The following is a 16,045-nucleotide window of genomic DNA, read 5'->3' as shown; positions in this document are numbered from 1 at the left end:
AGTACCTACAACAGTAAGTGAATGCGTCACCATTCATACAGCCTGATGTTCAGCACTGACTCAGACTGTCTTCAGTAGTATGTTCAGTCAGTTGCTGGTCCAATCAGTCTCATTCAGTTCAATACAAAACTGGCTCATTACAGCACAACACATAATGTTAATGGCTCAGCAGCCTGTCATTTACAACTGATTCATTGGATTATGATTGATAATATGTTTTTAATGAGGAAGTACCACGCTATGCTTTGCTGTCAGCTGTGCTGACAACTTTCAGTGACCAGTGAGGAGCTGCACTGCTAAAAGAGACTCTAGATTCAGTTTAGTCACTTTATACATGTACTGAGCACCTTCAGATCAGTGAGCATCCTGTTGGTGGTAAAAATGATCTCAAACTGTGTCACTGCTCCCCTCATCACAAGTCACACTTATATCAGCACTCACACACACATCTCACATGTTCTTGTGAAAAGATGCCTGCAGCACTGTGACACTTACACACCTTTCAAATCGACACATTTACACTGCAAAAGGCTGCATGTTTTTAAGACATGTCAGAGCACATCAAAACCACAGCAGGTGAAGGTCCCATCCATCTCCACTGTGATATTTGTATTTGAACCAACTAAGCCCTGCAAACATTAATTCAATAATTACCATTGTTCAGGTAAGATTTAACCTGCTATTACTCATACAGTCATCTTATCAACTTCTACTGAGTGACCATACCCATGTCTTTTTGTTCTCTGGTAGGTTATTCTAACATTTATGACTAACATCAGCATCACTGATGCTTTATCATTGATGGCTGATGGTCTTTAGACAACCCCCGTCCTGCAGAGTCAGCCTCTCTCAGTCGTTGTGCCAGTATCGATTGGTTCATCCACCTGTGGGGTGGTACTCAGGTCTCCTCCTTTCTTTTGGTTCTTTTGGTTTACCATTACTAAAGGTGTATAAACTGTAGGTCACAACAGTCTGTGTTACGCTAACTTACCAGTCATCAAACTCTCACAGATGAAACTTGGCTAACTGTGGGTTAAATGGACGACAGGTGGACATGGTATATCCAAGCATGATGAGACACTGAAGTTTCCTGATGTGGAAAATCACCTCTTATTGCTGTATATTGTTCTCAGTGGCACGGTGGTGCAGTGGTTAGCACTGTCACCTTACAGCAAGAAGGCTCTGGGTTCAAGCCCTGGTTTGAGCGGAGTTTGCATGTTCTCCCTGTGCCTGCGTGGGTTCTCTCCAGGTACTCCGGCTTTCTCTCACTGTCTTTAGGTTAACTGGTAACTCTAAATTGACCGTAGGTGTGAGTGTGAGTGGTTGTTTGTCTGTATATGTTGGCCCTGCGATGGACTGGCGAACTGGCGTACAGGGTGTACCTCGCCTAAAGTATCCTGATATAGGAAAGAACAGTTGATGAAGGCAAAGATCATCAACAATTACACTGCACAGACCTATACAAACTGATTCCTGAATCACTTCTGATAAAACATTTCCTACATTATCTAAAACATTATCACACAGGATTTTAACTTTGTATTGTTCTCACTGCAGCTGTTATTTTACACCCATTTTCCTGAGAGCTTTTACATTGTCAGTCTGAGCAGCTGGACCAACCAAAGAACAGCCCGCCTCTTTACGCTGACACCACTCTTACTAGAACAGCAGTTCAGTCACTAACATTGAAGTGGTGCAGTCGTACTGTTCACGCAACAATGAACTTTACTTTGATAACAGCTTTACTCTGTACCTTCAGTAAGTACACTGACCTATTTTTTCTCATTACATCAATTGCTAACCTTTCTTCAGTACAGTAATCTGCCAGAAGTGAAACTTACTAAGTGTCCATCAATAACATCAATTTACATTCCTCTTTGGTTCCTGTTGAATTATAAGTTACTGGATGATTTACTTGTGTGTTTCAGGCTGGATCTCTGTCTCAGTTTCTGAGTTTCACACTGTGGAGGTACAGCCTGGTGAAGAGGTCACTCTGCTGTGTACTAACTTTACAACTCATCCCACTCACATATTCTGGTTCAGACTGAGCAACGAGCCCAACGCCAGCTCTATCTGCTACATGTCCAACTCTAATGGCAATGTTTCTTATTTTGATGGATTTCAAAATGGAAAATTTAACATGACATCCAACAGCACTACTCTCTTTCTCAACATCAAACCAGTGGATTTATCTGACTACTGGACTTTATTTCTGTGGATTTCCCTCAAATGGAAACTCAGTAATTTCCAGTGCAACATATTTAAAGGTTCAAGGTAAGATTGTTATTAAGTCTCATCTGTGTTCTGATTGGAAAGAGATAAACATGTGCTCTTTTTAGTCTCTGTCAAAATAACAACTGATCTCGATATAAAAAGTGAAATTGAATCATCTTTCTTGTAGAAAAGTCTGATGAACTAGCAGATCTGACGAGTGTGATCCTGGGTGGTCTGATTATTTTCCTCTTTATAATCATCATTGTTCTGGTTTTCAAAATCAGGAAACTTCATACAGGTACTTCTATCTTTGTATTTGAGTTGTAAGTGCACAACTTTACAAATGCAAATCTTCCTGGTTGTCAAAGATATGAAAAGCTCTTCTCTAATAGTGAACTGACCAGATTTTTCTGTCATTTAGCACATAAAGAGGGACACAATCCACAACACAGTGAGGTAATCAAAATATAACCTTAGATTAAGACTGATCAAAGTCTGTTTTTATATGTTGTCTGGTTCAGTTCAGTTATTAAGTAATGGTTTCATGTTTTCTCACAGACTCAGCTGTGTGAGAGGAGTCATTTACAGAATCTGGGCTCTGATGATCTGAACTATGCAGCGCTGAGTTTCCTTCCAAAAGCCAAAAGGAGCAGAAGGCCTCCATCAGAGAGAGAGCTGGAGCCAAATGTTGTGTACGCTGCCACCAGATAGACTCAGGAAACAACTGGAACAGCAGCTCAGAGTGGAACTGATGCTTTGTCATATCAATCTGCTTTTGGGGTTTTGTACAGTTGATGGATAGGAGGATTTATCATCAATGTCAAAATATTTGTAATAAAGATTTTGTGTCCGACCAAATTGTTCAACCTCTGCAAGAATTTTAATTCTTACTTTAAGTAAGCCAAAGTCTCATCTCATTCTACATCTGCATCTGAGGGAAAAAGAATATGACTGATGTGAGGAGCCAGTAGAGACACTGACGACTGTTCAGCGTTGATGGAGGTCTACAGCAGCGTGACAGAGTGAGTGAGATACACTTCACTTGTCTGACAGGAAGACACAGCACAGTGTGGTCTGAGAACACCTGAGGTAAAAGTCATGAGCTCTGTTCAGTCAAAGGTTTCTAAAACTGAAAGCTGACTGACCACATTCTGACAAACACAGTAAACAGTCAGCCTCTGTAGGAGCAGTCTCCACGAAACATCAAGAAGCATGAAAGTGAAGTAACTGTTAATCACCTGTGTGTCTGTATTTGTTTGTCACATATCTGGATGAAAAATACAAAGATACAGATGCAACCTACTATGTGTTCACCTAGACACTTTCCACTGTGGTAACAAAGCTCAAAACTAAAGCAACATCTCAACCACAAGAAGACTAGCATTCAGCTCTCCGTATCATAACAACAAACAACAAGGCCTCATTGCTGCCGAACAATGACACCAAGAGATAATTCTCTCTCTGTGGGAAGATGTTTAGGGTGCTGAATATTATCTCTGAGTTTCTTTCTCTATCTTTTGAGACTTTAGAGGCGGGGACAGTGTGTGATGTCTCCACTCCTTTGACTGGTCTCTTTGAATACAGACCATTATCTGTGTATTACTGTGCGTTAGTCCAGAGCAAACAGGTAAACTGGCAAGACATAGGCACAGATGACAGATGACTAACAGATGAGTCTCAGCTGTGCAGGTGAATTGGCAGAATCAGGGGGCCACACACACACCATGACATGGTCTCATAATACGATGACTCTCCCAGCACCAAAAAAAGTTGAGGAAAAGTTCAAGGTAAGAATATTGTAAAGTGTCATTCAGCTGCTAACACAAAGGAAACAGACACAGTCTTATATTAACATTATCAAAGACAGATTATGATGGAAAACTGTAAATAAGATGAAAAAGAATTTAGTCATCGACATTTACTATGCACATTAAAATGAGTCAGTTGATGGATTAAAGTCCTCTGTCCATGTAAGTGGGATAAATAAAGTAGTTCCCTCAAAAACATACATAACAGATGTTATTTGATCACTGTTCAACAGAAAATCAGTGTCTCATTGAATCGTCTCTCTTGTAGAGGAGCTCTGTGAAATAACAAGTCTGCTGAGTGTGATTCTGAGCGGAGTGACTGTTGTTCTCACTAAGGTCATCATTAGCCTTGTTGTCAAAATGAGGCGTCACACAGGTACAGTTGGAGGGCTGTCCTCCATCCTCTCTCAACTGTTCTCTGTCATAATCAGCTCCAAAATGAGTTTTTGAAAGGCCTGGTAAGAGAAGTTTTTCCTCCATTGAATACAGTCCTTTTTAAAAAAAAAAAAAACACAGAATATTTGGAACATTAGTACATGTATGTAAAAAAAAAAAAAAATCAAAATAAGTCCCTTAAGTGAGTCTAAACCTGCAGGTCAACAAGCTCAGAACATAAATACTTCAATTGTTTAACCAATTTTTGTGTTTTAAGGAGGAAATACAGCCATCTAGTTTTACACCTCGTTTGTGAGTTTTTAAATGAACATGTCACAGATATTTCTGCCCCTACTGGTCTGTCTGCTGTGTGTCTGCTCTCTGCTGTGGTAAGAAAACTGTACAGTCAGTATCAGTGTGAAGTGAAGTCTGAACCACAGGAGGCAGCAGAATTATTTATGATGTGGTGGGAAAACAATGAGAGGAAACAAAGTGAGACAGGTCCTCTACAAGAGACAGACTCTACAACAATAGCAACAATAACAACTAGACAACAGAGTTATGAAAATAAAATATTGCTTTTATCACATGGATACATGACTTTCAGAATCTGTAGACAGTGGAAAAGAACAATTACTTTCACTCCTCTTATCGATGCATTTAGTTAATTCATTAAAAAACATAATTAAATCACAATCTCTGCATAGCACACAAACAACTCATTCATAATGTAACACCCAAACTGATTTAAACCTTGGCGAGCTCTGTCCATGGTGCTGAGTGTCAACAGTTTGTAATGACAAACTTCAGACACTAACACAACACAACCAACTACTACTGCTACTGCTTAAACAACTGTTAAATACCCTCATGTTCACACAGACAGTCACTGTGTCGTCAGGAAAACCACAGAACAAGCACAGAGCAGAGGAGGAGCGTCTGTTTCACTTACCACTATTTGAAGTCCGCTGTCCTTCATAATGGCGAAGCGTCCAACAACTGCGTCAGATTTCCCACTGGAGTTGATGTCCTCCATCACAGAGACTCCAAAAAAACGCAGTGGATAACGTCCAGCTCTCGTCAGTCCATGTGTTGTTGACTTCCACCTCTCTGTCTATCCAGGCAAAGGTCCAGTTTCAGCGAGGCCTTCGAAGTGTTTCTTCTCTCAGTCCACCATTTCTCTCGGTTCTTCACACGAGTCCGCTTAGCTTGTAGCAAAGTAAGCTAGCAGTGCAAAAGCACAACATGAGATATCATTAACTACATTGAGGAAAACCGTGCTCCCGGTTCTTTCACTGGAATGACACTTTTCTGAGGTTTCATTAAAGTTGTGTCACAGTGCCATGACTTTACTCCACAAGTGTTTCCCAGAGTCTTACAATTTGAAGTTTAGCAGAGTTGCAGTAGGTTACCAATCAAGAGCTATTACTTTACCTGGTCTCACTTGACGTGATCGCCTCTAATCAGGGTTGCCAGGTCTGTGTGACAAACGCAACTGCCAATTTAAACCAACCTAAACCCAAAAACCAGATCAATACCAGAACTTATAAACCGCTGCCAGACCATATACACTGCTTCAGTCCAATAGCATTAGTTTCATTACCAAATACATTGTAATATCTACAAAGTAACATCCTAAATATAAAGTTGCAAACAATTCAAAAGAAGCCAAATTCCTCAGGAAAACAGCGGACCTGGCAACCATGACTCTTACACATACTCTGCGCGTCACCAATGATTTGCCGTTTACAACACATTGTAGTCCAGGGGGCGCTGTTTCACTCAATTGAATATGACACAATACAAGTTAGAGCGTCAACCAACGACTATTTTCAATATTGATTAATCTGATGAAAATGCATATCATACATTTCCAGAGTCCAGTTTGGTTCAAGATTCAAAAAGTATATTCGTCACACAAGTAATATGTGGAGTAAAATACGGTGTACTGTGTAGTCGAGGTTGTGTCAAAAGTGTAGAGTGGACAAAGAAATTTAAATTTGACAAAATTATTTTTAATTTCCTCTCATCTGTCCCATGAAAACAACTGTATGGTCAAAGTTCCCTGGCTGAGAAGATTAGAAATAATTATTATATATGTACTGGTTTACTTGTTGCAGAGCTATCCATAAACAATGCCTTAAAATTACAAACTTTCTCTGATGCTTGTTTTTCAAAGGCCAATGTTTACTCCTCTGCAAGCTCAGTAAGTACTGTCACTGAATTACTGCACTGCACTGACTCTAATGGTTTCTATTATTAAATTCATACACACACACACACACACACACACATTGTTTTGGTTCTGTCCTGTCCTGAGAAGAGGACTGGTGTTTGATGGAGGAGGAGCCAGTACAGACACTGATGAATGTCCAGGGTCTGTTATAGAGAGAGTTAGATGTTTATCAGCAGCAGTGGAGGAGTGAGAGAGGAACACTTCACTTGTCTGACAGGAAGAGACAGCACAGTGTGGTCTGACTACAACTGAGGTGAAAGTCATGAGGCCTGTGAAGACAAAGCTTCATGGGTGTGCTGTCTTCTGCTGAGAAAACCAAAAATCTGTCTCTTCTCAAACTGTGTCGCCTCACTCCTCATCCCAAGTCAGACATAACACTTCAGATTCACACTTCTTTATCTAGAAATGGTTCATCAGTGTCTCAGAAAACCTGTGAAAAGATGCCTGCAGCAGTGAGACATCTGCTCAGCCTCGTACGAGGATGTTCACTCTTCACTCACACTTCTGCATGTGTTCATGACAGATCACAGCAAAGCTACAGCAGCAGCAGCTCCCATCCACCTCCACTGTGACATCTACCCTGTCTTTGCAGTTTAAGTTGATTAAACTAACTTGATGGATCTTAAAGAGACACAGTTAAAATAAAAACCTTGATTTACACATTTGTTCTAGAATGCCCGCCCACAGATCTGTGTTACCTTTTTATAAACTCGTCCACTTGTCTGACAGGAAGAGACAGCACAGTGTGGTCTGACTACAACTGAGGTGAAAGTCATGAGGCCTGTGAAGACAAAGCTTCATGGGTGTGCTGTCTTCTGCTGAGAAAACCAAAAATCTGTCTCTTCTCAAACTGTGTCGCCTCACTCCTCATCCCAAGTCAGACATAACACTTCAGATTCACACTTCTTTATCTAGAAATGGTTCATCAGTGTCTCAGAAAACCTGTGAAAAGATGCCTGCAGCAGTGAGACATCTGCTCAGCCTCGTACGAGGACGTTCACTCTTCACTCACTGTCAAATAAATCAGCCTCACATTACAACAGCTTATGTTTAGGTATTTTCTACTAATGCATGAGATACTCTGATAAAAGAGTAAAGTTATGATTAAGACTGGGAACATCAAACAAGGTTTGACTTTTGCACATTTGGATCACTTATTAGAACATTATACAATATTTCCACTGTTAACTTTGTCTCATTCTCCCTGTGGCTCTGACAGTATTCATGTTGTTACTTTGAGCAACTGGACAGACAACAGAACACTCAGACTCACAGCAGAGTGCCGTCACACTGCTGTGTACCAGCTTTACCAGTTTCATATCTTACAAACATTTCCTACATTATCATGAGTGTTATCAAACAAGATGAGAACTTTGTATTGTTCTCACTGCAGCTGTTATTTTACACCCATTTTCCTGAGAGCTTTTACATTGTCAGTCTGAGCAGCTGGACCAACCAAAGAACAGCCCGCCTCTTTACGCTGACACCACTCTTACTGGAACACAGTTCAGTCACTAACATTGAAGTGGTGCAGTCGTACTGTTCACGCAACGATGAACTTTACCTTGATAACAGCTTTACTCTGTACCTTCAGTAAGTACAACCAAAATATTGTTCATTAATAACATCATTTACATTCCTCTTTGGTTCCTGTTGAATTATAAGTTACTGGATGATTTACTTGTGTGTTTCAGGCTGGATCTCTGTCTCAGTTTCTGAGTTTCACACTGTGGAGGTACAGCCTGGTGAAGAGGTCACTCTGCTGTGTACTAACTTTACAACTCATCCCACTCACATATTCTGGTTCAGACTGGGCAATGAGCCCAACACCAGCTCTATCTCCTACATGTTCATCTCTGATGGCAATGCTTCTTACTCTGATGGATTTCAAAATGGAAAATTTAACATGACATCCAACAGCACTACTCTCTTTCTCAACATCAAACCAGTGGATTTATCTGACTCTGGACTTTATTTCTGTGGACTTCCCTCAAACGGAAACCCAGTAATTTCCAGTGCAACATATTTAAAGGTTCAAGGTAAGATTGTTATTAAGTCTCATCTGTGTTCTGATTGGAAAGAGATAAACATGTGCTCTTTTTAGTCTCTGTCAAAATAACAACTGATCTTGATATAAAAGTAAAAACTGAATCATCTTTCTTGTAGAAAAGTCTGATGAACTAGCAGATCTGACGAGTGTGATCCTGGGTGGTCTGATTATTTTCCTCTTTATAATCATCATTGTTCTGGTTTTCAAAATCAGGAAACTTCATACAGGTACTTCTATCTTTGTATTTGAGTTGTAAGTGCACAACTTTACAAATGCAAATCTTCCTGGTTGACAAAAGATATGAAAAGCTCTTCTCTAACAGTGAACTGAACAAGATGTTTCTGTCATTTAGCACATAAAGAGGGACACAATCCACAACACAGTGAGGTAATCAAAAAACCTTAGATTAAGACTGATCAAAGTCTGTTTTTATATGTTGTCTGGTTCAGTTCAGTTATTAAATAATGGTTTCATGTTTTCTCACAGACTCAGCTGTGTGAGAGGAGTCATTTACAGAATCTAGGCTCTGATGATCTGAACTATGCAGCGCTGAGTTTCCTTCCAAAAGCCAAAAGGAGCAGAAGGCCTCCATCAGAGAGAGAGCTGGAGACAAATGTTGTGTACGCTGCCACCAGATAGACTCAGGAAACCACTGGAACAGCAGCTCAGAGTGGAACTGATGCTCATATCAATCTGCTTTTGGTGTTTTCTATGGTTGATGGATAGGAGGATTTATCATCACTGTCAAAATATTTGTAATAAAGATTTTGTGTCCGACCAAATTGTTCAACCTCTGCAAGAATTTTAATTCTTACTTTAAGTAAGCCAAAGTCTCATCTCATTCTACATCTGCATCTGAGGGAAAAAGAATATGACTGATGTGAGGAGCCAGTAGAGACACTGACGACTGTTCAGAGTTTGATGGAGGTCTACAGCAGCGTGACAGAGTGAGTGAGATACACTTCACTTGTCTGACAGGAAGACACAGCACAGTGTGGTCTGAGAACACCTGAGGTAAAAGTCATGAGCTCTGTTCAGTCAAAGGTTTCTAAAACTGAAAGCTGACTGACCACATTCTGACAAACACAGTAAACAGTCAGCCTCTGTAGGAGCAGTCTCCACAAAACATCAAGAAGCATGAAAGTGAAGTAACTGTTAATCACCTGTGTGTCTGTATTTGTTTGTCACATATCTGGATGAAAAATACAAAGATACAGATGCAACCTACTATGTGTTCACCTAGACACTTTCCACTGTGGTAACAAAGCTCAAAACTAAAGCAACATCTCAACCACAAGAAGACTAGCATTCAGCTCTCCGTATCATAACAACAAACAACAAGGCCTCATTGCTGCCGAACAATGACACCAAGAGATAATTCTCTCTCTGTGGGAAGATGTTTAGGGTGCTGAATATTATCTCTGAGTTTCTTTCTCTATCTTTTGAGACTTTAGAGGCGGGGACAGTGTGTGATGTCTCCACTCCTTTGACTGGTCTCTTTGAATACAGACCATTATCTGTGTATTACTGTGCGTTAGTCCAGAGCAAACAGGTAAACTGGCAAGACATAGCACAGATGACAGATGACTAACAGATGAGTCTCAGCTGTGCAGGTGAATTGGCAGAATCAGGGGGCCACACACACACCATGACATGGTCTCATAATACGATGACTCTCCCAGCACCAAAAAAAGTTGAGGAAAAGTTCAAGGTAAGAATATTGTAAAGTGTCATTCAGCTGCTAACACAAAGGAAACAGACACAGTCTTATATTAACATTATCAAAGACAGATTATGATGGAAAACTGTAAATAAGATGAAAAAGAATTTAGTCATCGACATTTACTATGCACATTAAAATGAGTCAGTTGATGGATTAAAGTCCTCTGTCCATGTAAGTGGGATAAATAAAGTAGTTCCCTCAAAAACATACATAACAGATGTTATTTGATCACTGTTCAACAGAAAATCAGTGTCTCATTGAATCGTCTCTCTTGTAGAGGAGCTCTGTGAAATAACAAGTCTGCTGAGTGTGATTCTGAGCGGAGTGACTGTTGTTCTCACTAAGGTCATCATTAGCCTTGTTGTCAAAATGAGGCGTCACACAGGTACAGTTGGAGGGCTGTCCTCCATCCTCTCTCAACTGTTCTCTGTCATAATCAGCTCCAAAATGAGTTTTTGAAAGGCCTGGTAAGAGAAGTTTTTCCTCCATTGAATACAGTCCTTTTTTAAAAAAAAAAAACACAGAATATTTGGAACATTAGTACATGTATGAAAAGTATTTAAAAAAAAAATCAAAATAAGTCCCTTAAGTGAGTCTAAACCTGCAGGTCAACAAGCTCAGAACATAAATACTTCAATTGTTTAACCAATTTTTGTGTTTTAAGGAGGAAACACAGCCATCTAGTTTTACACCTCGTTTGTGAGTTTTTAAATGAACATGTCACAGATATTTCTGCCCCTACTGGTCTGTCTGCTGTGTGTCTGCTCTCTGCTGTGGTAAGAAAACTGTACAGTCAGTATCAGTGTGAAGTGAAGTCTGAACCACAGGAGGCAGCAGAATTATTTATGATGTGGTGGGAAAACAATGAGAGGAAACAAAGTGAGACAGGTCCTCTACAAGAGACAGACTCTACAACAATAGCAACAATAACAACTAGACAACAGAGTTATGAAAATAAAATATTGCTTTTATCACATGGATACATGACTTTCAGAATCTGTAGACAGTGGAAAAGAACAATTACTTTCACTCCTCTTATCGATGCATTTAGTTAATTCATTAAAAAACATAATTAAATCACAATCTCTGCATAGCACACAAACAACTCATTCATAATGTAACACCCAAACTGATTTAAACCTTGGCGAGCTCTGTCCATGGTGCTGAGTGTCAACAGTTTGTAATGACAAACTTCAGACACTAACACAACACAACCAACTACTACTGCTACTGCTTAAACAACTGTTAAATACCCTCATGTTCACACAGACAGTCATTGTGTCGTCAGGAAAACCACAGAACAAGCACAGAGCAGAGGAGGAGCGTCTGTTTCACTTACCACTATTTGAAGTCCGCTGTCCTTCATAATGGCGAAGCGTCCAACAACTGCGTCAGATTTCCCACTGGAGTTGATGTCCTCCATCACAGAGACTCCAAAAAAACGCAGTGGATAACGTCCAGCTCTCGTCAGTCCATGTGTTGTTGACTTCCACCTCTCTGTCTATCCAGGCAAAGGTCCAGTTTCAGCGAGGCCTTCGAAGTGTTTCTTCTCTCAGTCCACCATTTCTCTCGGTTCTTCACACGAGTCCGCTTAGCTTGTAGCAAAGTAAGCTAGCAGTGCAAAAGCACAACATGAGATATCATTAACTACATTGAGGAAAACCGTGCTCCCGGTTCTTTCACTGGAATGACACTTTTCTGAGGTTTCATTAAAGTTGTGTCACAGTGCCATGACTTTACTCCACAAGTGTTTCCCAGAGTCTTACAATTTGAAGTTTAGCAGAGTTGCAGTAGGTTACCAATCAAGAGCTATTACTTTACCTGGTCTCACTTGACGTGATCGCCTCTAATCAGGGTTGCCAGGTCTGTGTGACAAACGCAACTGCCAATTTAAACCAACCTAAACCCAAAAACCAGATCAATACCAGAACTTATAAACCGCTGCCAGACCATATACACTACTTCAGTCCAATAGCATTAGTTTCATTACCAAATACATTGTAATATCTACAAAGTAACATCCTAAATATAAAGTTGCAAACAATTCAAAAGAAGCCAAATTCCTCAGGAAAACAGCGGACCTGGCAACCATGACTCTTACACATACTCTGCGCGTCACCAATGATTTGACGTTTACAACACATTGTAGTCCAGGGGGCGCTGTTTCACTCAATTGAATATGACACAATACAAGTTAGAGCGTCAACCAACGACTATTTTCAATATTGATTAATCTGATGAAAATGCATATCATACATTTCCAGAGTCCAGTTTGGTTCAAGATTCAAAAAGTATATTCGTCACACAAGTAATATGTGGAGTAAAATACGGTGTACTGTGTAGTCGAGGTTGTGTCAAAAGTGTAGAGTGGACAAAGAAATTTAAATTTGACAAAATTATTTTTAATTTCCTCTCATCTGTCCCATGAAAACAACTGTATGGTCAAAGTTCCCTGGCTGAGAAGATTAGAAATAATTATTATATATGTACTGGTTTACTTGTTGCAGAGCTATCCATAAACAATGCCTTAAAATTACAAACTTTCTCTGATGCTTGTTTTTCAAAGGCCAATGTTTACTCCTCTGCAAGCTCAGTAAGTACTGTCACTGAATTACTGCACTGCACTGACTCTAATGGTTTCTATTATTAAATTCATACACACACACACACACACACACACACACACACACACACACACACACACACACACATTGTTTTGGTTCTGTCCTGTCCTGAGAAGAGGACTGGTGTTTGATGGAGGAGCCAGTACAGACACTGATGAATGTCCAGGGTCTGTTATAGAGACAGTTAGATGTTTATCAGCAGCAGTGGAGGAGTGAGAGAGGAACACTTCACTTGTCTGACAGGAAGAGACAGCACAGTGTGGTCTGACTACAACTGAGGTGAAAGTCATGAGGCCTGTGAAGACAAAGCTTCATGGGTGTGCTGTCTTCTGCTGAGAAAACCAAAAATCTGTCTCTTCTCAAACTGTGTCACCTCACTCCTCATCCCAAATCAGACATAACACTTCAGATTCACACTTCTTTATCTAGAAATGGTTCATCAGTGTCTCAGAAAACCTGTGAAAAGATGCCTGCAGCAGTGAGACATCTGCTCAGCCTCGTACGAGGACGTTCACTCTTCACTCACTGTCAAATAAATCAGCCTCACATTACAACAGCTTATGTTTAGGTATTTTCTACTAATGCATGAGATACTCTGATAAAAGAGTAAAGTTATGATTAAGACTGGGAACATCAAACAAGGTTTGACTTTTGCACATTTGGATCACTTATCTGACAGTATTCATGTTGTTACTTTGAGCAACTGGACAGACAACAGAACACTCAGACTCACAGCAGAGTGCCGTCACACTGCTGTGTACCAGCTTTACCAGTTTCATATCTTACAAACATTTCCTACATTATCATGAGTGTTATCAAACAAGATGAGAACTTTGTATTGTTCTCACTGCAGCTGTTATTTAACACCCATTTTCCTGAGAGCTTTTACATTGTCAGTTTGAGCAGCTGGACCAACCAAAGAACAGCCCGCCTCTTTACGCTGACACCACTCTTACTGGAACACAGTTCAGTCACTAACATTGAAGTGGTGCAGTCGTACTGTTCACGCAATGATGAACTTTACCTTGATAACAGCTTTACTCTGTACCTTCAGTAAGTACAACCAAAATATTGTACATCAATAACATCATTTACATTCCTCTTTGGTTCCTGTTGAATTATAAGTTACTGGATGATTTACTTGTGTGTTTCAGGCTGGATCTCTGTCTCAGTTTCTGAGTTTCACACTGTGGAGGTACAGCCTGGTGAAGAGGTCACTCTGCTGTGTACTAACTTTACCAGTTCTGTCGCTCACATACTCTGGTTCAGACTGAGCAATGAGCCCAACGCCAGCCAGATCTCCTCCATGTTCACCTCTGATGGTAATGCTTCTTACTCTGATGGATTTCAAAATGGAAAATTTAACATGACATCCAACAGCACTACTCTCTTTCTCAACATCAAACCAGTGGATTTATCTGACTCTGGACTTTATTTCTGTGGACTTCCCACAACTGGAAACTCAGTAATTTCCAGTGCAACATATTTAAAGGTTCAAGGTAAGATTGTTGCAAAGCAACTTCTACCTTTTTCTTAGAAAGAAACAGATGTGTCTCCTGTAAGAAAAAACAAACTAAGTACTATGATGATACTGTAAAGAGCTGTTTCCAAAAAAGTCCAGTCAGTCCATTTAAACATCTGTACAGAGTCTAATTCAATAATAATCCACCTCCTGTAGAGAGAAATCCTCATGGAGAAACGAGCCTGAGTGTGATCCTGGGCGCTGGAACTTTCCTCATCACAGCTGTCACTGCTATGGCCGTCACAATCAGCAAACGTCACACAGGTACTTGTTGAAAACTGGTTTCTACTTTGATTTATTGAGTTGTGTCAACATGATGAACAAAGCTAAAACTTCCTTTTTGGAAAATTATTAATGGCAAAGTTTTTCAAAAATAACTATTAACTGATCAGATATTGTTTTTATATTTCAGCTGATGAACAGGAACAGAATCCACAGAGTGAGGTGAGTCTTATTGTAAGGTTACAGTTAAATTAAGTTGTTTGTTTTGTGGTTTAAAACGTGCTGGAATCACTTTGGGTAGTTTTTCAGAGAATGATTGTATTTCATCTCACCACCTCAGCTGTGTAAGATGTATGACTGTAAATACTTTCATCCACAGAACCTGGACTCTGATGACCTGAAGGATGCAGCACTGAGTTTGTGTTCACCAACAATAAGAAACAGGAGGCCTGCATCAGAGAGACAAGTGGAGACTCATGTTATTTACGCTGCCAGCAGATAGACACGAGAATCTGATTAAACTACAGCTCATGCTGGAGCTGGAGTTAACATCACTGTGTCAGAAAACATCAGGGTTTGTCATAGATTCTTTATTAATAACTGATGTGAGATCAGTTTGCATCCTCCCTCTCTCTGTCTCATCTGAAGTGTTTTATTGATGTTATCTGAAGGATGTAAAGGTGTCTGATGGAGGAAGAGTGTTTGCTGCTCCACTGTCTGCAGCAGTGGAGGAGTGAGTGAGGTGCACATCACATGTTTGACAGGAAGAGGCAGCACAGTGTGGTCTGAGCACAGCTGAGGTGAAAATCTGTTCACAGTAACCTGTTCACTCCACGTTTACAGAATAAAGTGTGAAAAAAAGTTGTGAATTCTGGCTGACTTTCTTCTGTCAGGAAGACAAAATGAATCAGCTTCTCTATGTTTGTAGAAAAGCCTTTCAAAAACACACAGGCCATCAAATTAACAACTGTACACTTTAATTATGATGTCACTGTAAGTGTGTATGATGATATGGTAAATCTATGAAAAAAAAAATTCAGCATCTCCCTCGTCATGCCACTGTGGTGACAAACAGCACTGTCTGTATCACTGAGGGATCTATATCTGTATCATTAATGAGCTCTCAACCAGATGAAGCTGTAGCACTGCTCAGCAATGCTCAGCACTGCAGCACTGTTCAAATGCACTTAAGTTTGTACTACAGTAAGTGAACGCATCAAGTTCAAAGGACTTCAGTACCTACAACAGTAAGTGAATGCGTCACCATTCAT

General features: G+C 40.1%; 2 protein-coding genes across 5 annotated transcripts; both read left to right on the top strand.

Moving 5' to 3' along the window:
• The first annotated feature begins 522 nt into the window (after positions 1-522).
• Positions 523-15,700, top strand: LOC108882014 (uncharacterized). Of its 4 annotated transcripts, XM_018674230.2 has the most exons (7): positions 523-664; positions 13,884-14,083; positions 14,185-14,352; positions 14,440-14,529; positions 14,709-14,816; positions 14,965-14,996; positions 15,154-15,700. In XM_018674230.2, the coding sequence occupies exons 2-7, from the start codon at positions 14,041-14,043 to the stop codon at positions 15,274-15,276; spliced, it is 564 nt and encodes a 187-aa protein (XP_018529746.1). In that variant the 5' UTR covers positions 523-664; positions 13,884-14,040; the 3' UTR covers positions 15,277-15,700. The 4 variants fall into 4 exon arrangements, with proteins under 4 accessions (XP_018529746.1, XP_018529744.1, XP_018529740.1 ...); XM_018674228.2 differs by having other exon boundaries at positions 14,185-14,529; XM_018674224.2 differs by lacking the exons at positions 13,884-14,083; positions 14,185-14,352; positions 14,440-14,529; ... (1 more) ...; positions 14,965-14,996; positions 15,154-15,700 and adding exons at positions 8,027-8,226; positions 8,328-8,672; positions 8,800-8,910; positions 9,036-9,070; positions 9,170-9,469.
• LOC108882009 (uncharacterized) lies at positions 1,397-3,212 on the top strand. Its single transcript, XM_018674225.2, is given in 6 exon segments — positions 1,397-1,758; positions 1,929-2,197; positions 2,199-2,274; positions 2,402-2,512; positions 2,636-2,670; positions 2,773-3,212. Coding segments are annotated over 6 exon segments (684 nt in total). The 5' UTR covers positions 1,397-1,718; the 3' UTR covers positions 2,926-3,212.
• Positions 15,701-16,045: the final 345 nt, after the last annotated feature.

The sequence above is a fragment of the Lates calcarifer genome, linkage group LG14, assembly GCF_001640805.2.
Source record: "Lates calcarifer isolate ASB-BC8 linkage group LG14, TLL_Latcal_v3, whole genome shotgun sequence".
NCBI classification, from domain to species: domain Eukaryota; kingdom Metazoa; phylum Chordata; class Actinopteri; family Centropomidae; genus Lates; species Lates calcarifer.
The sequence above is the reverse complement of the archived record's forward strand: the minus strand, read 5'-3'. Positions and strand labels throughout refer to the sequence as shown.